Source organism: Setaria viridis, chromosome 8, assembly GCF_005286985.2.
Source record: "Setaria viridis chromosome 8, Setaria_viridis_v4.0, whole genome shotgun sequence".
Taxonomy (NCBI): domain Eukaryota; kingdom Viridiplantae; phylum Streptophyta; class Magnoliopsida; order Poales; family Poaceae; genus Setaria; species Setaria viridis.
Window position 1 is genome coordinate 39,492,524 of NC_048270.2, and position 27,282 is coordinate 39,519,805.

The 27,282-nt window shown below is 53.4% G+C and overlaps 3 protein-coding genes across 3 annotated transcripts; 2 read left to right on the top strand and 1 right to left on the bottom strand.

Annotated features, from left to right (window-relative positions):
* The first annotated feature begins 518 nt into the window (after nucleotides 1-518).
* LOC117833981 (tyrosine decarboxylase 1-like) lies at nucleotides 519-2,367 on the top strand. The gene is made up of 2 exons (XM_072290345.1): nucleotides 519-1,531; nucleotides 1,694-2,367. Exons 1-2 carry the CDS (start codon nucleotides 721-723, stop codon nucleotides 2,365-2,367), a joined length of 1,485 nt encoding a protein of 494 aa, XP_072146446.1. The 5' UTR covers nucleotides 519-720.
* Nucleotides 2,368-6,580: 4,213 nt separating this feature from the next.
* LOC117833675 (indole-2-monooxygenase) lies at nucleotides 6,581-8,364 on the bottom strand. The gene is made up of 2 exons (XM_034713262.2): nucleotides 7,366-8,364; nucleotides 6,581-7,268 (listed from the first exon to the last, which is right to left on the bottom strand). The coding sequence occupies exons 1-2, from the start codon at nucleotides 8,269-8,271 to the stop codon at nucleotides 6,645-6,647; spliced, it is 1,530 nt and encodes a 509-aa protein (XP_034569153.1). The 5' UTR covers nucleotides 8,272-8,364; the 3' UTR covers nucleotides 6,581-6,644.
* Nucleotides 8,365-18,461: 10,097 nt separating this feature from the next.
* LOC140223573 (uncharacterized) lies at nucleotides 18,462-19,261 on the top strand. The gene has a single exon (XM_072295539.1). It carries the CDS (start codon nucleotides 18,476-18,478, stop codon nucleotides 19,259-19,261), a length of 786 nt encoding a protein of 261 aa, XP_072151640.1. The 5' UTR covers nucleotides 18,462-18,475.
* Nucleotides 19,262-27,282: the final 8,021 nt, after the last annotated feature.

Sequence of the window (27,282 nt, forward strand, 5' to 3'; positions counted from 1 at the left end):
CATATATAGAAAATAAGTATTGCTCACAAATAAACTGCCCTATTCTTGGTTTTTGTTATTATTTTATTTAATCTTAAGATTTATATATGCATAAAAAAGTAATTTAGTATCTTCAAATATGGAAACGTGGTCTTAGGAATAGGGCTCATATTTTATTCTTGAGCATGCCTAGTGGAAAAATACTATCTAAAAAACTGCAAAGAAATTTAATACCTAAGCCTTCGATCCACTCTACTTTTTGTATACTAGTTTACCTGCAATCCACTGGCTTGCACATTATATTTCATCATACGGAAATGTCTGAGATTGTGAACGGAAGCAATTTCATCTGTCTGCAACATGTGACACCCAGAGCTCCTGACACAACCGCGTGAGCACCTTCTCCGACATGCGCACATGATGACCGCATGCACCCATATTATACATAGTTTATTATAGTTTCTGCAGGGATATGATAATCATTAATTATTACTTGTAAAGATTGGAAACGTTACAAACGATTGTAGAAAAAATGCGAGTCACCAGGAAGGTAGGTAGTAGAGCATGCCGTCAGTGTCTTTCCTGTGACCTGTGTTCGTGGTGCACATGGCAGAATGCACAGTCTATACATAGGAACCAGAAGTTGGCTTCGAAACCAAATCACTCATTAGTCCTTCAGTACTGCAGTGAACGCTATCTAGCTAGCTAATTTCCCCTTGAAATCAGTTTTCTTGCGTGGCCATGGGTAGCCTTCCACTTGAAGCCATGATGCCACTGAACCCCGATTCATTCGCTGGGGAGTCCAGTGCCGTGGTCGACTTCCTCGCCGACTACTACCGCAACGTCGATAAGTATCCGGTCATGGCCAACACCCAGCCAGGGACCATCCGTAAGCTTCTTCCGGAGGCAGCCCCGGAGTTGGGCGACTCCATGGATCGCATACTGGATGATGTGCAGCGGGATATCCTCCCCGGCCTCACACATTGGCAGAGCCCTAGCTTCTTTGCCTATTTCCCGGCGAATGCAAGCACCGCAGGGTTCGCCGGGGAGATGTTGTCGGCTGGTCTCAACGTCGTCCCGTTCGTCTGGACGGCGTCACCGGTGGCCACTGAGCTGGAGCAGGTCGTGGTTGACTGGATGGCTAGCCTTCTCGGCCTACCGGAGCGCTTCCACTTCAAGGGAGGAGGAGGCGGTGTCCTGCATGGGAGCACGTGCGAGGCGGTGGTGTGCACTCTCGCTGCCGCGCGCGACCGTGCACTCAGCAAGCTCGGACATGAGGGCATCCTCAAGCTTGTCGTGTATGCCTCGGACCAGACCCACGCAACCTTCCAGAAGGGCGCGAGCATCGTCGGCATCCCTCCAGCAAACTTCCGCATCCTGCGGACTTCGGCAAACTCGGGATACGGCCTCACCGCCACCATCGTCCAAAGAGCAATCGAGGAAGACGTCGCCCGCGGGCTGGTTCCCCTTTACCTCTGCGCCACCGTCGGCACTACTGGTCTGGGGGCCATTGACCGAGTGCGCGAGCTCGGCCACGTTGCCCGGCGTTATGGTAATTCATTCAACCTCCCTCTCTTATACGCTAATCACCCATACGGTGACACTAAATACGTAGAAATGGAATGCGCTATGCGGTCACAAGTCACGATTCATGCTCACTTAACAATCAACAATCAGTTCCTATAACCATCTGACAAGTATACATGTTTTACAGGAACCTGGCTGCACATCGACGCAGCCTACGCCGGAAGCGCAGCCATTTGCCCGGAGTTCCAAGGTCACCTCGACGGCGCCGAGCTCGCGGACTCGGTGAGCATGAACCCACATAAGTGGTTCCTCACCAACATGGACTGCTGCTGCCTCTGGGTGGCGAACCCTACCACCATGACCGACGCACTGTCCACTGACCCGGAGTACCTCAAGAATGTCGGCACCGCGTCTAACATGGCGGAAACGGTCGACTACAAGGACTGGCAGATCGCGCTGTCACGCCGCTTCCGTGCCATCAAACTCTGGGTGGTGCTACGGCGCTATGGAGCGGCGGGAATGCGCACGCACATACGGAGGCACATCCAGATGGCAGAGTGGTTCGAGCACGTCGTGGCGGCGGACGAGCGGTTTGAGGTCGTGGTGCCAAGGAACTTCTCCTTGGTGTGCTTCCGCCTCCGCCCGCGGTTCATGGCGGATAAAGCTGTGGAGGCCCTGAATCGCGACCTCCTCGCAGCGGTGAATGCAAGCGGCCGGGCGTTCATGACGCACTTCGTCGTGGACGACAAGTTTGTGATCCGCCTAGCCGTGGGTGGGTCAATGACAGAGATGCGGCACGTCCGGGCCGCGTGGGAGCTTCTCAAGGAGAAGGCCAACAACTTGATCGCCACCGGTTGTTAGTTATTGCTCATTGCTAGTGCTATACCATGCATGGCCAGCAACAGAAGCTGAGCATTCTATTATTGCTTCCATTCGTATACGTAGTTAGAGCACACCATGAATGCAATAGTCAATCCATCTGAACCATGAACATTCACTATGACCATGTATGCGACACAATATACATAAGTGCTACTGCCGATATTGGATTCTATTTCTGGAGAAGCGGCTGCTTCTACGGAGCAGGCCGATTGAATTTTAAGTATGTTATGATACTTGTAAAAAATCGATGGTAGGCATGGATTCCTGGAAGGGGGCCGTCACAACTCACAATGGAAGGGACCCGTCATAACCAAGCTCGTTAATACAAAAGAAACATCAGGCGAAACAAATGGACGCTGTTGGGGACCGCCCCATAACACACCCCGAGCGGCGCCAGCGGGGATCCTTTTCTTTGAACCAATTCTAACCTCATCACTTGCCCCCTCCTTACGAAGTTAGCAAGTGACCGAAGTCGACTATTATGAAGGTGTCCATTTTGTTGTTTTGCAGGAAAGAACTCGCGAAGTTAAGCCCCCCCCCGGAGCTCCCAGCGTTTTTGGCTTCGTGAAGACTACATAACCGAAAGGCGAAGTCAATTGGCTCCGACTAAAGAGGGTGGGAAGTCAACTGAAGGCTGCCCGGCCTTAACGAAGCCTACAAACGAAAAAGAAGACAGTCAAGGTGGCCCTGAAACCGCTTTACAGCAGGATGGCTCTGCAATAGGAATCTAGTATAAGGCTGTATATGTAATTTTACCGTGACAGCGACGTCTCGAATGAGAACCAAGTTACTGTCTTGTACGGAATATTCTTGGGATGTAGTGGTTGAGTATGGGTATAACGGGGATGCGGAAATGTAACTTTATGGCTCTATAAAGGGAGGCGAACCGTCCTCCCTAAGGACACGAATCTTTGTTAGGATAGCCATTGTAATGTCTGTATGAACCACTGTTATCTTCGTTCACTGTATTCTCATCATTGTCTGGGAATCCCCCAACATTTGGCGCCCACCGTGGTTTAACTCGTTAAACAGCCCACGATGCCACCACAACGCAAAAAGAGACCTGCAACTCATAGGGAAGACAACACAGAAGAAGCCAACTAGCGCACGGCCCCCGAAGCCACACATCAAATCCTCCCCGACAAGGCGGAGCGTCTTGCAAGAGTCGAGAAAGCCCTAAGGGCCAAGGCAATGAGCAACCAGCCCGCAAACGAAGTCAACCACCAAAGCCACCAACCTGTTGCAAACGAAGCTGCCAACCGCGTTGATGCTCACCAGTCTGCAACACCCGAAGCTACTGGCCCATCTAGCCTAAACAATGAACTAGACTCAGTTCTCCGAGAGATAGAAGAGGTCAAAAGAAAGAAGGAACAGTTGGCACGACAAGTGCAACACCAGAAAGAGGCTGCGGCCAGTCTATCAAAGTTGAACGAGGCTAGGCGGCAACTAGAAGCACTACAGAAAGAAGTCGCAGAGCTCGAAAGCCCCCTCGAGAATGCAAACCAGGCCGCAACTTATTTTTATCAAAGTCCCACTGTCGATCAAGCACAGCTTCAACCCAGCATCAACTTCGGCCAAGGCATCCAGCACCACTCACCAGGGGTGTCCCTTGTTGTCGACCCAACTTCACCGCTCTCAATAGGGCTACAAACTGCACCATGGCCGACGACCTACAAACCAACCACCTTGCCCAAATTCAACGGGCGCACCGACCCGCGGCAATTCTTAATGAGTTATGAAGCTGCAGTAGCTTCGGCCGGAGGGGATGATGTCGTGCTCACCAAATCCTTCATAATTGCCTGCGAGGGTGCAGCGCTAAATTGGTATTCGCTGCTCCCTCCACACACGGTGATCAGCTGGCACGACCTCAAGACGAAGGTCACTCAAAATTTCCAGGGTTTCCACCACCCTCACACGGCCCAGGCAGACCTCTTTCAGTGCAAGCAAAAGGACAAGGAACCGCTTGCAGAGTATGTAAGAAGATACGTTCAACTTTGTTCTCAAGCACCGCACATTGAGGAGTCTGTAGCAATATCCGCTTGCATCGCGGGCCTAACCCCCGGCCCAACAGCCTCAAAACTGTCAAGGAAGGAGCCTAAAACCATGACTGCCCTCTTCAGCAAACTCGATGAATACATCAGGTCCGATGAGGACCACCGCAGAAGAGTGGCGGAACGTAACAAAGAGAGACAAACAAACCAAAACTGAAGCTGGCAACCTTCGCCTTACAACAAGCCTCAAAACCCAAACCAAAACCAAAACCGCATCATGAACATTGAGGGAAGCCAAAACCAAAACCAGAGCCAAAGCCAAAACAACAACACCCAAAGAGGGGGCCACTCTGGCAAAGGACGAGGTCGAGGCAAACAACCAAAGTCGTTTTACTGTGTCAACCACGGCCATCAGAATCATCACAACACAGAGTGGTGCCCCAAAAAGAAGCAGGAAGAGAGAAAAGCTGCAGAAGAAGCTGCAAGGACAGCTGCGCAGACACCCAAAACAATCCACCACACAGCATTTTACCCACACCCAACCTTCTACCACAATCAACCCAGCTTCGCCAACTTCCCGCAACCAATAAATTGGCCTCTTCCACTGCACATACAACCCTACCACCAAACAATTCCACAGCACCCCAATCCCAACCCGCCTCAGAAGCCCCAAGCATGCCAGCTATAATGCCCAAGCCAGAACCCAACACGCAAAACAGCAACCAAAATTCCTTGCCCTCCTTCGAGATGATAATGCTAATCACCGGGGGCTCCTCGCTAGAGTTTGAAAGCAAGAGACAGAAATGGAACTACTTCAGAGAGGTCAATGTGATCATTCCCGACGGACCTCCAGCAAAGCCAGAATGGGCACACATGCCCATAACCTTCACCGGAGAGGATTTCAACCTCAAGACAACCTCGCCCAACGATGCGTTGGTCATCAAAGCACTGATAGCAGGCTGGACAGTGGGGAAAGTCTTGGTAGACACAGGCAGCTCCGTGGACATTCTCTTCTCAAATGCATTCAGAGAAATGAATATTGACATGAACACGCTCGACCCAGGGGATGTCCCGCTCCTTGGCTTCGGCGGAAAGCCCGTGAAGGCCTTGGGAAAAATCGCCCTCCCAGTCTCGTTCGGAGACCGAGATAATGCGAGGACAGAACACATCACCATCGACGTAGTGGAAATGCATTATCCCTACAACGCAATACTCAGCCGTGGCTTCATCACCAAAATGGACGCAACAATCAGGCAGTTGTACCTATGCATGAAAATACCCGCCCTCAAAGGGGTCATAACGGTGTACGGTGATCAGCAAATGGCAAGGAACATAGAAAAAGGGGTAGCCCCGGGCCAAAAGAATGTCCGCCATCTAGCCTCGTCAAACGAAGCCGAAAACATAGCAAAGCAAAAGGCCCACGACGAGCCTAAGAGAGATAAAGAGAAGGTAAAAATCAGTGCGGATGGCAAAACAAAGCGGGTACCTCAAAACATAGCTAAGCCACACACCTGAACAAATTTTCCCTGAAATTTGCAACACGTCAAGAGTGCTTATCACTCAACCGTCTCACATCTCTTTTGTTTAAGGAAACTGGGCTCGTTACTACAAAATGAACACCAAGATGATAGAGCTCTTTTACGATACACAATACTACTACTTAGTAGTATATAGTATATATATAAGATCTAACTATTCATTATTATGGATAATTTAGTAATTATTACAATGGAAAAAGTGATATTTCAAATAGAATGGTCTTTTAAACTTTCTGCTAGTATCAAAAATAAAATTATAGTGGTGCCATTTGTGTTTTCTTACCATGATACCCTTATACTACCTATACTACTCATGTATACTACCCATACCACAGGCGTAGGTTTCAGTAGTATGTAATAAATCTTGACCGTCGGATATGTTTATACTAATCATTTTCGAACACAAGTATAGTCTAGTGTTGTGTTCCGTAAAAGAGCTCATATAATATGTTATAAAACTTATTTGTGAAAGCTAAAGGCAACAACAGGGGATAAATTCCAGAATAGGTAAGAACAGAAATTTAAAAGGGCAAAATTTGTTGATGGATGGAAATGCATAGAATGCTTATTACTCAATCGACTCACATCTCTTTTTTCTAGGAAACAAAGCTCTCATTAGTACTCTACGTTGGAAACAAAGCACTTATTGTTGTTCATAGCAGCTGAGATTGACTTACATATATTTATTTGCAAACAGGTGTGAAATGTGATACAATAATTCAGAAAGCTAGACATCCTGAGCCATGCGAGGGATAAGAAGAAGCTTCTCCTTACGGTGCACATCCATCCCATACGACTCTGACATATCGACGCCTGTCGACCCCGGCAGAAGCTCCCAGTTGAAGTGGTAGATGAGGTTGGCAAGAATGATTTCGAAAGTGGCGGTGGTGAAGTTTATACCCGGGCACATCCTTCGCCCAGACCCAAACGGCAAGAAACGGAAGTGGTTCCCCTGGAAGTCAGAAGCAGCATCCACGGCTTCTTCCATGAACCGCTCGGGCATGAACTCCTCTGCACTCTCCCAGTAGGTGGAATCCCTGCCTAGAGCCCACGCGTTGACGATTACACGTGTCCCAGAGGGTATGGTATATCCCTCCACCTCCCATTCGGCCATGGACAAGTGGGGTATCAAAAGAGGCCCCGGCGCGTGTAGCCGCATTGACTCTTTCATCACCGCCGTCAGGTAGCTCATGCCGCTCAGGTCTTGTTCAGTGACCAGTTCCTTCCCCTTGGTTGCGCACCCCCGCACCTCAGCTTGAAGCTTGGTCATCACCTTGGGATTCCGCATCAGCTCAGCCATGGCGTAGTCTAGTGCTATGTAGGTTGTGTCCGTCCCAGCTTCAAACATGTCCTACATGAACATATCGGTAAGTAGAACTCCAAATCAAATTTAACCAAGCTAGTCCATGAAACGTCTCATATGTACCTCTCGTGAAAAATAAACATACCATCAGTATTGCCTTGACGTTGTCTCTGGTCAGGCCGTACTCTTGTTGAACGGAGAGCAGCACATCGATGAAGTCCTCCTCGTCCTCACCATCGACCGGCTTGGTCTTGTGCTTGTCGATGAGGCTGTCCAAAAGGTCATCCCATATCTTCCTGTGCTTCACGGCCTTGGCCGATACCAAGTCCAACCTCGCCAAGCTCGGGAAATAGTCGTCCAGGTTAAATGCCCCCAGGAGCTTGGCGTTCGTCTCTAACAGCTCCCGGAACAGCTGGTTCCGACCTTGTTCCCTGGGGAGCCTGCCCGTCACGGCCTGGCACACGATGTCGTTGGCGAAGAAGCTGAAGAGCTTGCTGACGTCGACCGCGATGCCCATGGCGGCGGCGGCCGTCACCTTGGCTAAAACCAGCTGGACCTCCTGCTCGCGGGCGGCGCGGTTGGACCGGACCTTCGCCGCGGTAAGGAGGTGGGTGGTGATCACCTTCCTGGCCTGGCGCCAGTACTCACCGTAGGGGGCGAAGCCGACGTCGGTGCAGCCGTAGAACAGGACGTCGGCCACCGCGGAGTGCGGCCGGGAGGCGAAGACGTGGTCGTGCGTGCGCAGGACGGCCTTGGCGGCGCGTGGGGAGGAGACGACGAGCGTTGGCACGGCGCCGAGGCGGAGGAGCATCACGTCGGGCCCGTGCCTCTTGGCGAGGTCGCGGAGGGAGTGGTGGGGAAGGGATCCGATGAGGTGGAGGTGGCCGATGATCGGGAGCTTGAACGGAGGCGACGGTAGCTTCCGGAGCAGCTTCTCTGTTCTTGACCTTGGTGTTGCCAAGTGCACGGCGACGAGGAAGAGGAAGAAGAGGAGGGCTAGGGACTCTGGAGATGCGTGTTCGTAGAGGTGCGCTAGCGCTGGAGCCGCCATGGCTGATCAACTAGTGTGCACAACACACGGCTTGCTAGCGCAACAAGTTAGAACCAGCTCGTTGCAGTTTTTGTAGAGCTCGGAAGTCGTGATCCGTCAGACAGCAAGAAGAGTATGCTATTTTTTTCTTTTCTGCATCATCACTAGATCAGATCAGACAGGACCGACCAGATCTGATCTTTTATGAGAGAATCCTATCGAATAATCATCCTTTTTATTAAACTGCACCCGACGCAGACTTTCTTTATTTGCCCATGTGCTATTATATATTAATTTTTATCTCGACTATATACCACTGTCCTCATGTATGTTGTGTACCAAGAGGAACACGAGACGATCGAGATTCCAATAAAATATGTGTTTGGTGCTGGATTAATTGGCATGCTTTTCTCTCAGATGAGCTGCGTGTAGTGACAGCGGCGCTCGCAATAGTTGGTCGGCGCACTGGTAGACGGGCAGCTCATGGATGCTACCGACGGCTCTGCAACTTGATGCAGTTCATGCACGCTGCTGGGTGGCACCCATGGTGCGATATGGCATTGGCATTGGCACTGTGGCGGCGGATCCGACCAGTAGCAGAAGCTCGCACAAGTCTAAATGTATCTAACTTTGATGAATTTTAATTTCAAATCTATGGAGGCTTTTGAGCTCGAACTAATTGAAATGGATCACACTTTAGTAGTGCTTTCAACATAAAAAATTGACACAAATTATGGCGGTGAGCAGTCTGCCTAGCCCAGGCAGAAAAACAAAGGCTTGAAACAAACAAGCCCTTGGTGTGTGCCTGATAGTCATATGTTCGAAACTCCGATCCTGTCGCCCTTGATTAAAATTCATAGTAGAGACCCATTGAGGATTAGCCCTGGCATCGATCCGGCCACAGGAGAGACCGGGAGCCAAGAAGTGAAGTAAGTTGCGTGCGTGCCTGACGGCGAGGAAGCACCTCCATTGAGCCACGAGGTGGAGTACGAGGCAGAGGCGAGATGGGATGTGTTGGGGACAGACTCACATGACGGAGAGCGGTGCATCTCCTACCTACCATCTGCCATTGCCGAGGGCCTTTCACCATGCACCACTCCGGTTCGCTCTTTTGCGTCGCTGGGAGGAAAGGGACTGCCGAGCGTTGGGTGCCGCCACCGCTCCTGTGTAGTTCGCCATGGCCACCTCCTCCGAGAGCGCCCACACCAGCGCTGCACCTCATTCCAGGGATGGGGCAGCCACTGCTGGGTCACATCCACCCGGGGATTGGGCCGTTGCCGGGGAATAAGAGGAGCGCGGCAGAGAGGAAAAGGAGAAAACAGAGGAGACGTGACTGACAGGGACGGAGGAAAGATGATGAGTGCGTACGGTGGGGCGGGTAGGAAACACATCGGTAAAAATGGAATTGGTTTTTTGGTAGAAACATTTTCTAACTTGTGGTTTTTATGGGTCTCCACCTTATCCTCTCTCAATTGCATGATAGGTGGGTCCGACATGAGCGGTAAGGTGGTTCTGGTTTGGGTGAGAAACGTTTCCAATTATAATGGAAAACAGGCTTCGCGGAGGCTCAAACACAATGAGGTTTGAGCAGTCCATGCAATTCAATTCCAAAGAAATGAACATATGTTTACATCAGGGTAGGGCTCTCCTTTTATAGTATCTCGGAGGACATTTTGCATTCCGCAATTACCCTCACTCACCCACTACAATCCTAGAATATGCTTTACATGGAGGTAACTTGTATAACTTGGTCTCCTCCTTGGATCACGCTTCTCACGCCTTTAGTCAGCTCCATGATTCACGCTCTCACATGGTTCCACAAATCACGCCTTCACATTTCCAACGCCTCCACGCTTCCTGACCTCGTGACCGAAGCCATCTTAGCTTTGGGAGTCATGATCGCCATAGATTCGCACCTAAGAGACGCTAGCCTCGCGCCCTGCTCCTTGACCTGATTCAGCGATCCTGCATGAGACACTAAATAACTCAGCACTCGAGGTTAGCTTCGACTGCTCGAGGTCAAGCTTGGTTAGTGTCTGGCGATCTGTGATTGCCTCCGGGCTTCGAGGTAAGATTCAGGATAGCAAGGCTATGATTACTTTCCACGCCAGATTAACCACCCAAGGTTAGGGGTCCTCACCCGAGGTTAATTATTTTGAGGGGCTAAGCTGTTGACGCTAAATGTAACGACCTCGAGGGTGACCATCTTTTTGGGCGATCCCCAACAGTAGCCCCTCATGGGCAAGGCTTGACACCGACAACCGAACCCGCGACTTAAGGATCTGCTCCCAAAAAACATCACCCTCAAGCATCGGTTAGAAATGAGCCGACAGTTACCTTTTTGGTCTTACGTGTTGATTTCCTATTGGGTGACCCTTCGTATCTAGCTCGTGGTTATAGGCGCCATTTCACGCATTTTACCATGCCTATAAAAGAGGGGGGTGGGGTCGCTTTCGTTTTTACCCTCGCGGCTAAAACCCTTGCGCTCCTGCTTTTGCTCACTGCTTCCGTGCTTTAAGATTCATGCATTGTATGCTGTTCTCCTTGGTCTCGAGGATCTCGAAGGTAACAATGTTACTTGTGTCTCTCTTTTAGTGTGAGATTTTCCCTTGCTTGTCATTTTGGAGATGATGTTTCGATGCCTTGCAGCTGGCTCGTATTATGCAAACCGCTAGGCCCATGACATCAGAAGAGTTCACTAAACAAGCTGGGCTTCGCAATGAGGCTGCGGAGGACCAGGATTTGTACAAGGCCGACGAGAAGCAAGGAATCAAGAGGATTGAGCTTTCTTATGCCCAGAAGAATAGGTGAGAAGACAATTGGCTAAGCTACTAGTTCTATATCAAGATTGACAGGGCCGATGCGTCTGGTATCAACCGATCTTTCTATCCTTCTATGCACCCCTGGGCCCTATGGATATTGCTACTACCCCTGCATTTACAAGGTCCAAGGCAGACAAGGAGTGCAAGGGCGCTTTCCTCCCGGACTCGAAGTCGATACCCGGCTGGATCTTGTTGAAGAGTTTTTGGCAGCCAATATTTGGCCCCTTTCTGATGGGTGGAGTCCATTGGAGATTGTGCCAAAAGACGTTCTGTGGAGTACTAGCCCGCTCCTCTACCCTTGCTTTGGAGTGGAGCTGCCCGTGGATGCCAACCCCGGTCTTTTTGCAGAGGATGTTGAGAGGCATGCTGTTGATATAATTGGCCCGAGTACTGAGACTTAGCTGATGTTAGCTCGAAAGATCATTGCACACGAGCTTCGGGTCAACCGTGTGTTCGAGGAACTTGGGGTCGATGTTAAGCCTCATCCCAAACCTCGCAAGACCTTGAAATGGGCACGAGAGTCTGGCGCGACAGGCTCGGAATAGGTTGGCAGCAGTGGCAGGTGGAAAAAGAGAAAGGCCGAGAGCACCGCTCCTAAGGCCACGGCAGTGACTTCAAAGAAGGATGACAGCCAATCAAGGGTCGTGCTCGAGGTGCGAAAGCAAAATTAAAGACCTCGAGCCTCGAAGATTAGAAGAAGTAAGAAAAAATTGGACAAAGTTCCTCGAGCGAGGCTGCAAAATCCTCCGCGCCCCTGTCTCTAAAGCCATCCGAGTTGCGACCAAGTCCGAACTCGAGGCTGCCGGCGCGCTGGCCGGTATGAAAGAAAAGAAGTCTATGAGGAAGTCTCACATCGGCAAAGCCTTTGATGATGATGATGATATTGTTTTGGATGTGGACTTGTCTATGTTCCCTATATCGGTCCCCAAGGCTAGTGTTCCTTCAAAGGAGACTGAGACTAAGGTTGCTGCACCCCCTCTACAGCACAAGGCCAAACCTTTGAAGGAGAAGATCGTGGATACCATTGCTAAGGAGATTAAGGCATCTACTTCGAAGGTGACAAAGCCAGGTAAACATGTCGTTGTACATTTGCGTAGGATGAGATTTTTTGATTGTGGTGATGCGTCATTTAGATTTCTGATGGAGCTGGAAAAAACCACTGGTGCACCTTGGGAGATATACAGGGAACCTCCTCTAATATTTAGGGTAAAACCTCATTCTGCAGATTCTGAACTGTCACCCTCTCTGGAACGTTACAACGAGGCCTACGGCACCAACCTTAGACAGGAGCTCATTGCTGTTCATGTGCCGGGTTCAGGTGAGGACGATAATCGCTACAACCTACCCTTGTTGTGGGGAGCTAAGGATGGGATGCGTGGTGTAGATAGAGCAGCCAAGGAGGTTTTCAAGATGTCTGAGCGGGTTGTCGGTGAGGTTGGTGGGCAGGGAGAAAGGGAGGAAGGCGAGGTTATCCCTACTCGAGGTCTTGGGAAATCCACTGTGCCTTTTGAGGTTGATTACGAGGACAAGTCTTTTAATCCTGAGAGTAAGCGCTTGCTCCTTAGTTTGTTTTGTCTGTACTTAATTTCTACTTTGCTATGCTTTGACATGCCTTTCTTTTGACAGAGTATGAAAAATCAGTTAGGCGTTTCGAGCAAAAGGACTTAGCTAGGATGTCAGCTACCATCGGATACAAGGTATTTTGTTCGACGCTTGCTATTTGTTTCTTATCTCTCTTTTTTTACGAGGCTTTTCATTTTGGTGTTTCGATTTTGCAGTCCATCATCCTTGGGAAGATGCTATGGAGAAGGCTGCGGCTAAGGAAAAGAGCATGCTAGCCGAGAGCACGAAGATGATGCAGCTAGAGGCTAGAGTTGCAAAGCTTGAGGAGGAAAGCAAGGTTTTATATGCCTTGAAGAACGAGCTCGCCGATTCTAACTCTGACCTTAAAAAGAACAACGTGCTGCTAACAAATACCTACAGCGAGCTGGAAAAAAGACCCGAAGACAATCTTGGTGTTTTGGAGAAACTCCGAAGCGCCACAGAAAAAGACGTACAGACTATCACAGAGCAGGAAAAAATGATTCATACCCTTGGTCAGGATCTCAAAGAGCAAAAGACCTTTGTTGTGGAAGCAGAGCGGGCTCTCAAGGAAAAGTTCGTTGAGATCTATGAGGTGTACAAAACTGCTCTTGCAAAGTTTGGCGCAGAGCCTCTTTTGTTTCTGGGTGATGAAAGTGTAAAAGAAATATTTGATTGGGTGGAAGAGGAGTTCAAAGGCCTGCCCGAGGTTATTACTGGTAGCAGCAACTTTGCTGCTTCCTTCTGCCTTGATAGCGCATTTCAACTCCTTGAAAAGAACAGCTACTCTCATTTCTTAACACTCGCGGCTCGCACCTATATGTTCCCCTCGGCCTCGGAGCTTGATGAAGAGGAGAAATCTAAAAATTTGAGAGCCACGAAGATAAATTTCTTCAAACAGCTTTGGGCTACCTCCGGGCGAGAGTACACAAGGCTGGTTGCTCAAGAGCGGCTTGCACAGGTTAGGGTTCACATAACTTTGTATTTCATAAGGTTTGCATTTTTTCTGTTGATTTCCTGATGTTGTTCCTCTTGTGTTCGTAGGCCAAGGCATAGGAAGCAAAAGGCGAAGGTGGGAGCGAGAACGATGATGCTGATCAAGGAGGGCAGTGATTATCGAAGCTAGTTAGAGATTTGTTTTGTGGTTTGGGATGTTTTGATAAACTTGATACTTAGTTGGCTGCTTTTGCGGGCCAGATTGTAAATATTTGTTGCTCAGCCGGAACTTACATGCTCGAAGCTGGTTACTTTTGGCGTTTGTACCTTCACAGATTTCTTTTTATCTTAACGTTTTTATGTTTGAGTTATTCTACTCAAATGGAAACAAAGCTGTAGCTTAAAGAAATGAGCAATGTTTTAGTTTAAAACGTCACCCCTGCCCTAGTTTCTTTATGCGTAGGTTTTTGTTGACTTTGCACGCTTGTTGTCTAAGCTTAAACGGAGCTTAAAAACGTCACCCCCTTCTTGGCACGTGGGTCTTACCCGAGGCAATTGTCTCATGGAAAGAGGATGAAAATGATTTTTGTTTGCCAAAAAATGTCACCCCCGCCCTTTTATCCTTTTTCCGAAAAAACATCCAACCTCGCCCTTTTCTTTTGCATGAACGAGGTTAAGTGAGTATTGACAAACCACAAGATAAGTCAATAGAGAAGTTGTTTTCGAGTTATGTTGACTTAAACATATGATAGTTTGGTTGAAATCGCAACCCTTAGTTGCTTCAACCATGAAATTTTGCGAGGTTGAGAAAATAGGGAAATAGGGTGCCTTTTTTGAAAAAATGTCAGTCTTTCTATTCTATTGTGAGAGCTTTGGCTGAGGCTAGGGCCTTCGTGCGAAAGGACAAAATGAATTTTCGACTCTGAAAAACGTCACCCCCCTTGTCCTTTTGCGCAGAGGGGGTTTAGACTCAGCATGGCTTATTCCGAGTGTTATCGCTGCCTTTGATCGCTTGCTGCAGCCTTTCTATTCTCTGAGTTGCAAGTTCAAGGCCAATCACTGTGGTGTTTGAGTGAGAAAATACGTTTATGTGCATATAGTGTGCGTTCAATGTTAGACTATGCAGCTTATTTCTACTTTAAAATATCTTGCGCAGAAACGTAGGTTTCAGTAGTATGTAATTAATCTTGACCGTCGGATATGTTTATACTAGTCATTTTCGAACACAAGTATAGTCTAGTGTTGTGTTTCGTAAAATAGCTCATATAATATGTTATAAAACTTATTTGTGAAAGCTAAAGGCAGCAACTGGGGATAAATTCCAGAATAGGTAAGAACAGAAATTTAAAAGGGCAAAATTTGTTGATGCATGGAAATGCATAGAATACTTATTGGAGCCAAGGCTCTTTTAGGTCCATGGGCTATTTATGCCCCCTCCACTCGCCCATTCAGAGTTGCTGGACTGTCCATACATCTATTGAAGACCAAGGCTCATCAAGTGACCAATGGAGAAACCACACATCCACCGTGATAATTTTAGAGCATCCAGGTGACGATATTCAATGCGCTCAAATGGTGGTATTCAACTTAGAAAAAATAGTAGCACCAGAAGATCTGAGAGTCATTGGAGCAACCATCGGAGCAATTGGTACAACTGAGAAGTCAGCTTGAGTTGCAGCAAGCACCAAATGATCCGACGGGGTCCTTTTCACAAGCGTCGGAGCAATTCGCAAAGAAGACGTAGAAAGACCTATAGCACCAGATATTCCGATGACTAGAAGATGAAGGCTTTGGACCAAGAATATTTACTTTGAAAATGTCAAGAGAGTTTTTAGGAAAAACTCCTTCAGCACCGGATGATCCGACGTTATGTCGGATGAATTTAGGTAGAGGTGCAACGGCTATATGCGTCAGCAGGGGGCATGTCACACCCGATTTTAAGGACAAAACCGAGTGCTTTCAATCCATGTGCGCCAGAAACAAGTTACACACATGTACGACATAAGTGAATAACAAAGGCAGTGCCAAAGCGAATAAAGAGAGTATTAAACTTTATTACATGACCGAAAGTCTCAATAAAACACAAGCCTAACTTATTACGCAGCGGACTCTGAAGACGACGATGATACCACAGGCAGCTGACTGAAGAACCGTACGCCTAGAACTCCTCAAAGTCGTGCAGGTACTCCTCCAGATTATCTTGGTCTGAACAACGGTTTTGCAAGGGTGAGTACAATTATGGTTGGTACTCAACAAGTCGTGGGAAATAGTGTAGTGTAACACCAACCAAGGTATGGCTAAGGCTAAACAGCATCAGCTTTTAATTAGGTTGGTCAAATTTTATTAGCAATTAACTAAGTATAAGTTTATACCACCCCAAATTAAACATGAACATAAATAAAGTAAACAACATATGCGCGGTATGACAACAATTTAAGTCCATCTTTCGTTAGTATTATCATGTGAGGGTCCAGGCCGCTCTTAACCGTGAGCACGGTTGATCGATCAGTTTTACACTCTGCAGAGGTCGCACATCTTTACTCACAAGTCGCGTAAAAGTTCAAAAGAACTTTGGACCCAACCATGCGGTGTTTGCAAGGCACCATACCACACTTCCGAGGTGTGATTGCATAGGGATGCTACGAGGCCTTTACAAAGATTCATTAGTCAGTGGTAACCCGCTAAGGTTTCGGTGTCTGGCGTGCACAACCTATCACAGGACAATGATGGAACGACTCAGTCCCCCCTCTTGCCTCATCACGAGTAAGATTACTCCAGACTAAGGTTTCTAATTATTTAGCCAAGTCCAGAGCCAATTAGTATTGTGGTAGCACTATTTTCCTGGGTGGCTCTCCATGTTCCGATTAAACTTTTGTGATCTTGTATTAATGAAAGGTATAACAGAAGTAAAGCAAGATTAATCATTGAGTTCAGTTAAACCAACTTATCCTAAGTAGGAACTAAGCATGAGCTACCCAACATAAAAGTAAACCCGGTTGGTCAAGGCAAAGGTAAATTCAATCTAGGCAAACCTTAATTGGGACCCATCAATTTAATCTTAACAAGGGCATAGCATAATTGTTGAGTACGAGAAAGTAAAAGTGTATAGGACTGAGAAGTAGTGATCAAGGACACGACTTGTCTTCTTGGCCTTGCTCTTGCTGTTCGTACTCCTCGAAGGCTTGATCTTCAAATCCCCCGAATTGCTAAACGTCTATACACATCACACGAGCACATACAAGCAAACAAGGGCACAAAGTAAGAAAACAGTACACCAATCACAACTAAACAGAGAAAACAAGCTTGAAAAATTAATCTACGCTTTAAACAAACACGTGGATATAAAGAACGCGAAAAAACGGAGTTAAGATGCAACAGATATGATTAAAACAAGATACAGGGGCTTTTCTGTGAGAAAAACAAAACTTCTAGGGTCGAACTGCAGAAAACCGAGGGCTTATACGTGATTATGCCTAGAAACCGAAGGTTTAACACGCAAAAACGCAACTTAGGATGGCGGGTTGATTTTACAGTCAGGGTCTAAACCGAAAGAAAACAGGACCAAAACAAAATTATTTTTCAACTAGATTGGACTGCGGGTTGATTTATGGAAGGCCAGGGCTTAAGTGCAAACGAGGTGCAGCGCGGCGCGATTTACCGTTATGCGATCCGGTTGACTCGCTGCGGGACGTCGGATTTGGATCTGACAGTCTCGGTCGTCGGCAACACCGAAGCGGCGGCGCACCAGTCGGCGGGTGGCTATGAGCGGCGGCGGTTCGTCGGAATTAGCCGATATGGCGCTCCGGGGCTCGGTTTCGCGCACGGAAAACACAGGAAGCATGAGAAAAGAAAGGCGATCCCGTTTTGGTGGTTCACGATGACCGAGGCTCACCGGAAGGCGGCGGCGGAGAGAGGGTGGCGGTGCTGGAGCTTTGGTGGCAGCGCTTGGTAGGGTTTCGGGGGCGCTATTGCGGCGTGCTCGAGGTCGCGGGGGGGGGGGGGGGGAGGGGGGGGCGGGGCGGCGGCTTATATAGGAGCGGAGTCCGCTGGCGGTCGGAGTGGAGTCCTAGCCGGATACGGCCGGAGGACGGGGATGACGGGTAGGTCCCAGCTGTCAGACCTGCGGAAGGAGGCCGCTGCCGCTGGGCAAGCCGACAGAGTGGGCCGAGCGAGCGACATGGGCTGGCAAGGGAAAGAGGGAAAGCAGCAGCTTCGCGGGCCGAAGGAAAAGGCGGAGCGGGCCGGGGGAGCTGGCGGCGCTGGGCTGCAGGAAAATAGGATCCGGGCTGAAAGAGTATGGAGGAGGAGAAGGATGCAGCCCAGGAGGACGAAGAGAAAAGAGGGAAAGAAATATTTTTAAAATTGAAATTGAAATTGAGATTCAAATTTGATTCAAACACAAGCAATCAAAATAAATGCACCAGCTACGGCCCCTCGTCCACGAGCTAGGGCGCCGAGGCTCGCGAACCACGGAGGAGCTCCTCAACATTGCCACCAGCTACGCCTCGGGCGAAGAGGCCGTTGGAGCGATCTTCGACCGCTCCAAAGGTAAGGCAAAGCGGGAGGAGGATGCCGATGAGGGCACCTCCAACCGCTAGCAGAAGAAGAAGGGCAAGCAGCGGCGCGAGGCCCCCCTCGTAGCTGCTGTCGAGCGCAAGCGAGGACAGCCACCCCCGGAGGGCACTCCTGGCTTCTTCGACAAGCTGCTTAAGGGACCGTGCCCGAACCACGAGTTCCCCGCGAAACACGCCTACAAGGACTGCAAGCTCATGAAGAGGTACTTCGTAGGCAACCCAGTGAAGGGCGACCGGAAGCGGAAGCCTAATGAGGAGAAGAAGGGCGACGACGAGAAGGAAGACGGCTTCCCCAAGGTGGACGGCTGCTTCATGATCTTCGGCGGCCCGGCGGCGTACGACTCCAAGCGACGTCAAAAGCTGGAGCGCCGAGAGGTTTACGCGGCCGAGCCGGCAACGCCGGCCTTCCTCGACTGGTCAGGATCGGCCATCACCTTCGACCGGTCCGACCACCCGGGATGCGTCCGGCATCCAGGAAGCTACCCCCTCGTCGTCGATCCCATCATCGGCAGGACGCGCCTCACCAAGGTGCTCATGGATGGGGGCAACGGCCTCAACATCCTCTACGCCGAGACCCTCGACGCTATGGGGATTGACCGCTCCCGCCTCCGCCCCAGCAAGGCACCGTTCCATGGCGTCGTGCCGGGAAAACAGGCGATGCCCCTCGGGAAAATCGACTTGCCCGTCACTTTCGGGACCCCTTCCAACTACAGGAAGGAGGTCCTCACCTTTGAAGTGGTGGGGTTCCGCGGAACCTATCACGCCATCCTGGGGCGACCATGCTACGCGAAGTTCATGGCCATCCCCAACTATACCTACCTCAAGCTCAAGCTGCCGGGGCCCAACGGGGTCATCACCGTCGGCACGTCTTTCCAAAAGGTGTATGAGTGCGACGTGGAGTGCTGCGAGTACGCCGCAGCCATCACCTTCATGGGGGATCTGGTGGTCCAGCTCGCGGAGGGCGCCGAGGACCAGCCCGACTCCAAGCAGTCGGCCACCTCCTTCGAGGCCACCGAAGGCATCAAGGAGGTCCTCCTCGACCCCAGCAGCTCCGACGGCAAGACCGTGCGGATCGGCGCTACCCTATCTCCCAAATAGGAAAGCGCGCTCGTCGGCTTCCTCCGCGCGACCAGCGACGTCTTCGCGTGGAAGCCCTCGGACATGCCCGACATTCCGAGAGAAGTCGCCGAGCACTCCTTGAACATCAAGGCTGGCTCCAAGCCAGTGAAGCAAGGACTGCACCGCTTCGATGACGAGAGGCGCAAGGCCATCGGCGAGGAGCTCCAGAAGCTTTTGACGGCCGGATTCATCAAGGAAGTGTACCACCCCGAGTGGCTAGCTAACCCTGTTCTTGTACGAAAAAAGAATGGTAAATGGAGGATGTGTGTTGATTATACCGGTCTCAACAAAGCGTCCCAAAGGATCCATTTCCTTTGCCACGCATAGATCAGATAGTCGACTCGACCGCCGGGTGCGAAACCCTTAGCTTCCTTGACGCGTATTCTAGCTACCATCAGATCGCGATGAAAGAATCCGACCAGCTCGCCACCTCTTTCATCACCCCCTTCAGCCCCTACTGCTACGTTAAGATGCCATTCGGCCTCAAAAATGCGGGGGCTACATTCCAGCGATGCATGCTGAAGTGCTTCAGGGACCTCATCAGGCAGACCGTTGAGGCTTACGTTGACGATATCGTGGTCAAATCCAAGAGGGGCCACCAGCTTGTCCCTGACCTTGAACTAGCCTTCGAAAGGCTGAGGGATAAGCGTATTAAGCTCAATCCCGAAAAATGCATTTTCGGAGTTCCAAGGGGCATGCTGCTAGGCTTCATCATCTCCGTGCGCGGCATCGAAGCCAATCCGGAGAAGATAGCGGCCATCAGCGACATGGGGCTAATCCGAAACATGAAGGGAGTCCAGCGCGTCATGGGATGCTTAGCGGCCCTGAGCCGCTTCATCTCGCGCCTTGGCGAACGGGGGCTTCCTCTCTATCGACTCCTGAAGAAGACAGACCACTTCGAATGGACCGACGAGGCCCAGGAGGCACTTGACCGACTCAAGGACCTCCTAACGAAGGCCCCGGTCCTGGTCCCGCCGACCGACGGCGAGCCCCTCCTGCTCTACATCGCGGCGACCACCAGGTGGTTAGCGCGGCCTTAGTGGTTGAACGGGAAGAGGAGGGACACGCTCTCAAGGTACAACGCCCGGTGTATTTCGTCAGCGAAGTCCTGTCCGAGTCCAAGGCGCGTTACCCGCAGATCCAGAAGCTCATCTACGCCGTCCTCATCACGAAGAGGAAGCTGCGCCACTACTTCACCTCCCACCCGGTAATGGTTGTTTCGTCGTTCCCACTAGGCGAAGTAATCCGGAACTAGGACGCCACGGGACGGATCGTGAAATGGGCGCTCGAGCTCATGGACCAGGGTATCACCTATGCCTCCCGCACCGCCATCAAGTCCCAGGTACTTGCCGATTTCATAGCAGAGTGGACGGAGATCCAAATTCCATCAGCGCCGGAGAAGCAGGAGTACTGGACAATGTACTTCGATGGATCGTTGATGAGGGCCCGTGCCGGAGCAGGCCTCGTCTTCGTCTCTCCTCTAGGCATGCGCATCAGGTACATGATCCGCCTCCACTTTCCTGCATCCAACAATGTCACCGAGTACGAGGCCCTCCTCAACGGGCTTCGCATCACCATCGAGCTGGGCATCCGCCGGCTAGACATCTGGGGCGACTCCCAGCTAGTCGTCGAACAAGTCATGAAGGAGTGGAGCTGCCACGACCCCAAGATGGCAGCCTACTGCAACGAGGTTCGCAAGCTTGAAGACAAGTTCGACGGGCTGGAGCTCAACCACGTCGCAAGGCGCTTCAACGAAGCCGCCAATGAGCTGGCGAAGGCAGCATCCGGCCGAATGCCCGTCCCCGATGGTGTCTTCGTCAGCAACCAGTTCAAGGCTTCGATCCATTACCCAGAACCGGCGGGGGTCGGCGAAGCGCTACCGGCCCCGGGATCAGGCCCCGACCTAGGAGAGGTTGGCAGCGCGCCACCCGTCTCAGGCCCTGACACCAGCCCTGACGGGGTAGGCGTCGCTTCGTCTGACTCGGCCTCGGAAGCCGACCCCTCCGGCCCCTTGGTCATGGAAATCGCGTCGGACCCCGCGGAGGGGCCCGACCCCCCGGCCGACTGGAGAGCCCCATACCTCAACTACCTCGTCCGCGACACGCTCCCGGCGAACAAAATGGAGGCCCGTAGGATCGCGCGTCGCGCCAAATCCTTCACCATTATCGATCAGGAGCTCTACAAGAGAAGCCACACCGGCATCCTCCAGCGCTGCATCCTGATCGAATAGGGAAGGGCACTGATCCAGGACATCCACGCCAGAGCCTGCGGCCACCACGCTGCACCAAGGACCCTCGTCGGCAACGCCTTCCGGCAAGGCTTCTACTGGCCGACGGCGGTCGCCGACGCTACCCAAGTAGTCCGTACCTTTGAGGGGTGCCAGTTCTTTGCGCGCCAAACCCACCTGCCCGCGCAGGCGCTCCAGACCATCCCCATCACATGGCTGTTCGCGGTCTGGGGGCTGGATCTCGTCGGGCCCTTCAAGAAAGCGCCCGGGGGCTTCACCCACCTACTTGTCGCCGTCGACAAGTTCTCTAAGTGGATCGAAGCAAGACCGGTGGCGCAAATCAAGTCCGAGCAGGCGGTACAGTTCTTCACCGACATCATCCACCGCTTCGGAATCCCCAACTCCATCATCACCGACAACGGCACGCAGTTCACCGGGAAGAAATTCCTCCAGTTCTGCGATGACCACCACATCCGAGTGGACTGGTCGGCCGTGGCACACCCCCGCACGAACGGGCAGGTCGAGCGAGCCAACGGCATGATACTCCAAAGGCTCAAGCCACGGATCTTCGACCGCCTGAAAAAGTTTGGCGGACGGTGGGTCGCCGAGCTTCCCGCGGTCCTTTGGAGTCTGAGAACAACCCCCAGTCGGGCGACTGGCTTCACCCCGTTCTTCATGGTCTACGGGTCCGAGGCCATCTTGCCGACCGACCTGGAATACGGATCGCCGAGGGTCAAAGCGTATGACGAACAAGGGAACCAGGCATCGCTTGAAGATGCACAAGATCAGCTCGACGAGGCACGCGACGTGGCCCTGCTGGACTCGGCTAAGTACCAGCAGGCCCTACGGCGTTACCACAGCCGCAAGGTGCAAGGCCCAGCCTTTAACGTAGGCGACCTGGTGCTCCGCCTCGTCCAGGATAATAGGGGTCGGCACAAGCTAACTCCCCCATGGGAAGCTCCCTTCATCGTCGCGCAAGTACTACGGCCAGGCACCTACAAGCTAGCGACCCCCGACGGGTAGATCTTCGGCAATGCTTGGAACATAGAACAGCTAAGGCACTTTTACCCCTAGTTTTCATTTCCAAGTTCTGTACGTAGACTCGTCTGTAAATTTCGAAGTTTTCTTTTTGCGGAACAAGAAATTTTGAACCAGTTTTGTTTAAGATTTTCCCGTCGAGCTCAGGAATATCCAACCCTAGCTTCGCTCCAGGGTCGCATATCCCTCGAGGGCTATCAGGGGCTCTGGCGCAAGCCACTTGGCACCATCTGAAAAACATTTTTTCTTCCGAACCGAGCCCCCCTTTCTGAACTTTTGGGCACAAAAAGGAGAGAGTGCGCAAACGGTGTTCAGGCAAGATTGATTGGACTGCGAAAAACCTACGCCCCAGCGGCTACGGTACCTTCGCTCATCAAAGCTTACTGACATGCCCGACAACGCACTCCAGACTTTCCAAGTCCAAAAAAAAAGAAAGGGGATTGGAAACTGGTGCACGACAAGTTATAGGAAAGGCCTCTATGGCCATCACAAAACAAGTCTGAAACTAATGTATTTACATCTAGGGCACCAGCTCGACACAGTTAGCTCGCCGGGGGATCTTCGGGAGGGATGGCCTCATCCTCCAGGAGCTTCGCCAAGGCCTCCGCCGGGGTGAACACCGACGCGTCGATCTCGTCCAGCTCAGCCTCGGAGTAGCCAGCGGCGTACCCCCGCTCATCCCGGCGAAGTTGATGCCAGAGTAGTGGGAGCCGAAGACCCCGAAGGCTCGCCTCACGCCGGTGTGGAGCGCCTCCAGGGCGATCTCATGGGCTCGACGGTAGGTCCCGAGGACATGAGTCGCCAGCGAGCTCGTCTCCTCCTCATGGACCACGCTGAGCCCGTCACAGATGACGCGGACCGCATCCTGCAGGTTGCCGTGCTCAGCGCGTTCCGTGGCGAGCGCCTCCCTCAGGAGGGTAAGCTCGCTTGCAAGGATCACCCAGAAGAACCCGCTAAATCGAAAATCACCGCAACATCACAAAGACAAAGAAATGAACAGAGTCTTACCCTCGGACTGGGCCTTCAGCTGGCGCTCCCGGTCGAGCCCCTGGGCCACGGAGGCCTGAAGCTCCCGCGCTTGCGCTTGAAGCTGACCGACCTCCGCCCCAAGGTCGGCCGCTGCCTTCTTGGCCTCCTCCTTCCGGACCTTCTCGGCGTCCCGGTCCTGCCAAGCCTTTTGCCGCTCGCGCCGGATGCGCTCGACGGTCTTCTGGAGGGCTTCATGCTCCCCCTTCACCCGTGCGAGCTCCTCGGCGTCGTGGCAGGCCTTTTCGGCAGTGGCCTGGAACTCCTCACGGTCGAGGCGGGCCTTGTTGACGACGGCTTGGAGTTTGGCTTCCGACCGCCGCACCTCCTCATGCGCCGCCTGCTCGCGCCTCAGCAGGTCGTTAATGGCCCCCTGGGCAGCGGCAACCTGCATGGTTAGGTCCCTGGTTCGCTCCCTCTCCAAGTTGAAGCGCTCCCAGAGCCCCCGCTCCAGCTGGGGGAAATCAGATTGCCCCCGACTGCACTCTTGGAGAGCCTACAAAGCAATACACCATCAGGGGCAAGGCAACGGGAAAGGGACAATCACCGACAGAAGGGGCAACGTACTTGGCTACCAGGGAGGATGACGTTGTCCAACTACCCCAACACCGAGGATAGAGCCGCGCGGGCATTGGCGAGGCTGCCCTGCACCGCCTGCCACTTGCGCTACTCCGCGGCGTCGTCCAGGGTGAAGAGGTGCCTCGGCGGGTCCTCACGAGACGTCCAACGCAGGACAGACCCCCTCCACGCCCTGGGGATGTAGGTGGCCAAAGCCAAAGCGGGAGCCGACCCGGAAGCCGCCGGGTTCGCCGACGGTCCCGGCGCCTGCGCATCTGTCGATGTCAGGGCCACTGCGGACCCGCTCAATGGCGCCACCGCCTCCGACGCAGGCGGCGGGATAAGTACCCCCGCAGCCACCTCGCCCTCCGCCGCAACCGCCGAGGCAGGCTCCTCCGCCCCTGCCGGAGCCCCTCGAGCGGGCACCTCCGCCTCCGCCGCCGGCGCCGCCTCCACCGGGACCTCCGGGGCGGAGGTCCCCGCCTCCGTCATCGACGCCTCCACCGCCGCGGCTGCGGAGGCAGGCACTCCCTCCCCTGTCGCCGCCGCCGTTCCCGTCGCGGCTGCTGGGACACCCGTCCCTGCTCCCGTCGCTGCCGTCCCCTCCGCCTCGTCGGCGTCGAGGTCGATCACCTCCCTGGTCTGAGGGCCCTGGGGAACGATGCTCTGCACCGAAGGGTCGACCAGGGAAGCGGAAGGCGGAACGGGGTCCACGCCCTCTCCCGCACCCGATGGCGCCGCCAATCCACCGGTCGCCGTCACGGGGGCCGCTTCCGCAGCGGGATCCGCGACCTCACCGGGGACCCCACCGCTCGCCGCGGGCGGGACCGCGGTTCGCCCCGCAGAGGCAGACGACACCCGCAGCGCCTTTTTGGGCGCCAGCTGCAGGACGAGGCCATGGGGGGCGGCGCTGTGGAACAACAAATAAATGTTAGCTGAAACGAACGCAAGGTAGGGAAAGGAGCAAGGTTCACGAGGAAATCCAACTTACGTTCCTCCGGAGCAAGGACGGCGCGCGCGCTTTGCCTCAAAGCCGGACGCCGACCCCGGGGCATCCGGCAGCGGCCGCTTGTCGCCACTCCTCTGCTCTTGGGTCTCAGGCGCGACGGTGGGGGTGGGCTCCGTGGACCTCCGGGGAGCGCTCCGCGTTGACTCCTGGGGGGCGCCCCGCGCCGGCTCCTGGGCGACGGCGGGGGCGGGCTCCGTGGACCTTCGGGAAGCGCTCCGCACGGACTCCTGGGAGGCACCCCGCGCCGGCTCTTGGGCGACGGCAGGGGTGGGCTCTGAAGACCTCCGGGGAGCGCTCCGCGCCGACTCCTGAGGAGCGCCCCGCACCGGCTCCTGGGGGGCGCCCCGTGCCGACCCGTGGAGAGCGCCCCGCGCCGACCCCTGGGGCATGGCGCCGGAACCTTGCGGAACCATGCCCAAGGCAGACGATCCCTCCGCCTCATCCCTCACAGCTCTTTGCGGGCGCGCCTCCCGGATTACGAGCGCACCCGACCGAGGGGATAAGACCAGCTCTTCCTCCTCCTCATCATCATCCTCATCTTCCTCCTCGTCATCATCATCATCGTCGTCATCGTCGTCCGACACGACCTGCCCTCTCCACCGCCGTTGGAACTCCTTGGCGGCCTTCTTCTTCTTTTTCGCCATCTCCTTGTCCTTACGACGCTTCTGCTCTTCGGCAAGGAGACGGTTTTGCGTCCGCCGATCGGCGTCCTCCGGCCTCCGGCGGGTGTGAGTCCACGACCCGGGTCAGCATGCCCTACAAACACAAAATGGCCCCGCATCAGAGCGATGACCAAGAGACACGAAAAAAGAAGGTCGGCGCCCCAATCTCTTACCAGGTCGACGAAGCCCTCGTTCGGGCGCATCGGCGGGTGCCCGGGCACCGGGTATTCGGCGTCCTTGTCCTCCAACGCCTCCCGACTCTGCTGTTGGATCTCGAAGGCGGCGAGCGCGCCCGCCTCCAGGACGGTGCCCTCGGTCGGTGCGCCCGGAGTCATGGCGGCGAGCGAACGAACCCGGAGCATCAGCGGCGCCACCCGCCGGGCATGGTACGCCCTAATGACCCCGGCGCCGTTAAGCCCTCTCCTCTTCAATTGCTCGATGGCCTGCAGCAGGTCGAGGATCCGCTTCTTCTCCTTCTCGACCGGTCCGTACGACCACACCTCCGGCGCCACGTCGATGGTGCGGCCGGTGAACCCCGGCAGGGGGGAGTTCGAGTAGTTCTTCACATAGAACCACTGGTTGTGCCACCCCTTGTGGGACGCCGAGGTCTTCATCGCCATGTACTCCTTGGAGCGAGTATGGTGGAGGTGAATTCCGGCGCACCCGATCGGCACCGGGGGCGACCGCTGCTGGTTCCCCCTCCTCTCCGTCTTCTGGTATAGGCTCACCGAGAAGAAGTACTTCCACAGCGAGAAGTTGAGCTCGATGCCCAGGAACCCCTCGCACAGTGCGACAAACGCCGTAATGTGCTGGATCCCGTTGGGGTTGAGGTGCTGAAGCTCAAGCCCGTAGTAGTGGAGGAGCCCGCAAAAGAAGAGGCTCGGCGGAGTCGCGAACCCCCGCTCGTGGAAGTGAGCGAAGGAGACGACGTAGCCGGCGGGAGGTGTCGGCACATGCTCCGACCCCGGCAGCTCCCACTCGCCCACCTCCGTCCTCTCGCAGAGGACGCCTTTCCTCACCAGGCCTTCGGCGCGTGAGGAGTTGAAGTGAGAAATCCCCCAGGATCCCATCGCCGGAGGATGAAGGAACTTGACGGGGATGGGAAGAAAGGGCGTAGCGCTGAAGTGGAGGAAGGCGAAGCGGGCGCGGATGAGCTGAGGGCGAGTTCGGAGGGCGAAAAGACTTGAAAGCAGAAGGCAGGCGGAACCAGCGAGGCGGAGCCTTCATTTTATAGGGAAGGCGTGAAGGGAGCGGAACCGACGCCCTTGTCGCCATAAATGCGGCGCCAGGTACGCCCCCGTCACGCCCACTTTCTTTTCGGAAACCGCGCGCACGATCGGCCGCAGAAACATCCTCTCCTCCTCGATTCGCGGGTCGGCACCCTCCATATCTCCGCCTCCCATAAGACGCGCACACGACGTCCCCCACGTTCGGCCCAGGACGCAGCATCCGCCCCGATTTGGCCCAAGGCCCACTGAAA

What these genes read in the sequence shown, in the direction of transcription:
- LOC117833675 (XM_034713262.2), bottom strand. Translation starts at nt 8,271, where the DNA reads ATGGCGGCTCCAGCGCTAGCGCACCTCTACGAACACGCATCTCCAGAG. An exon ending in ACGTCAAGGCAATACTGATG is followed by an intron (nt 7,269 to 7,365) that starts GTATGTTTATTT and finishes ATGTTCATGTAG; the next exon opens with GACATGTTTGAAGCTGGGAC.
- LOC117833981 (XM_072290345.1), top strand. Translation starts at nt 721, where the DNA reads ATGGGTAGCCTTCCACTTGAAGCCATGATGCCACTGAACCCCGATTCA. An exon ending in CCACGTTGCCCGGCGTTATG is followed by an intron (nt 1,532 to 1,693) that starts GTAATTCATTCA and finishes CATGTTTTACAG; the next exon opens with GAACCTGGCTGCACATCGAC.
- LOC140223573 (XM_072295539.1), top strand. Translation starts at nt 18,476, where the DNA reads ATGATCTTCGGCGGCCCGGCGGCGTACGACTCCAAGCGACGTCAAAAG.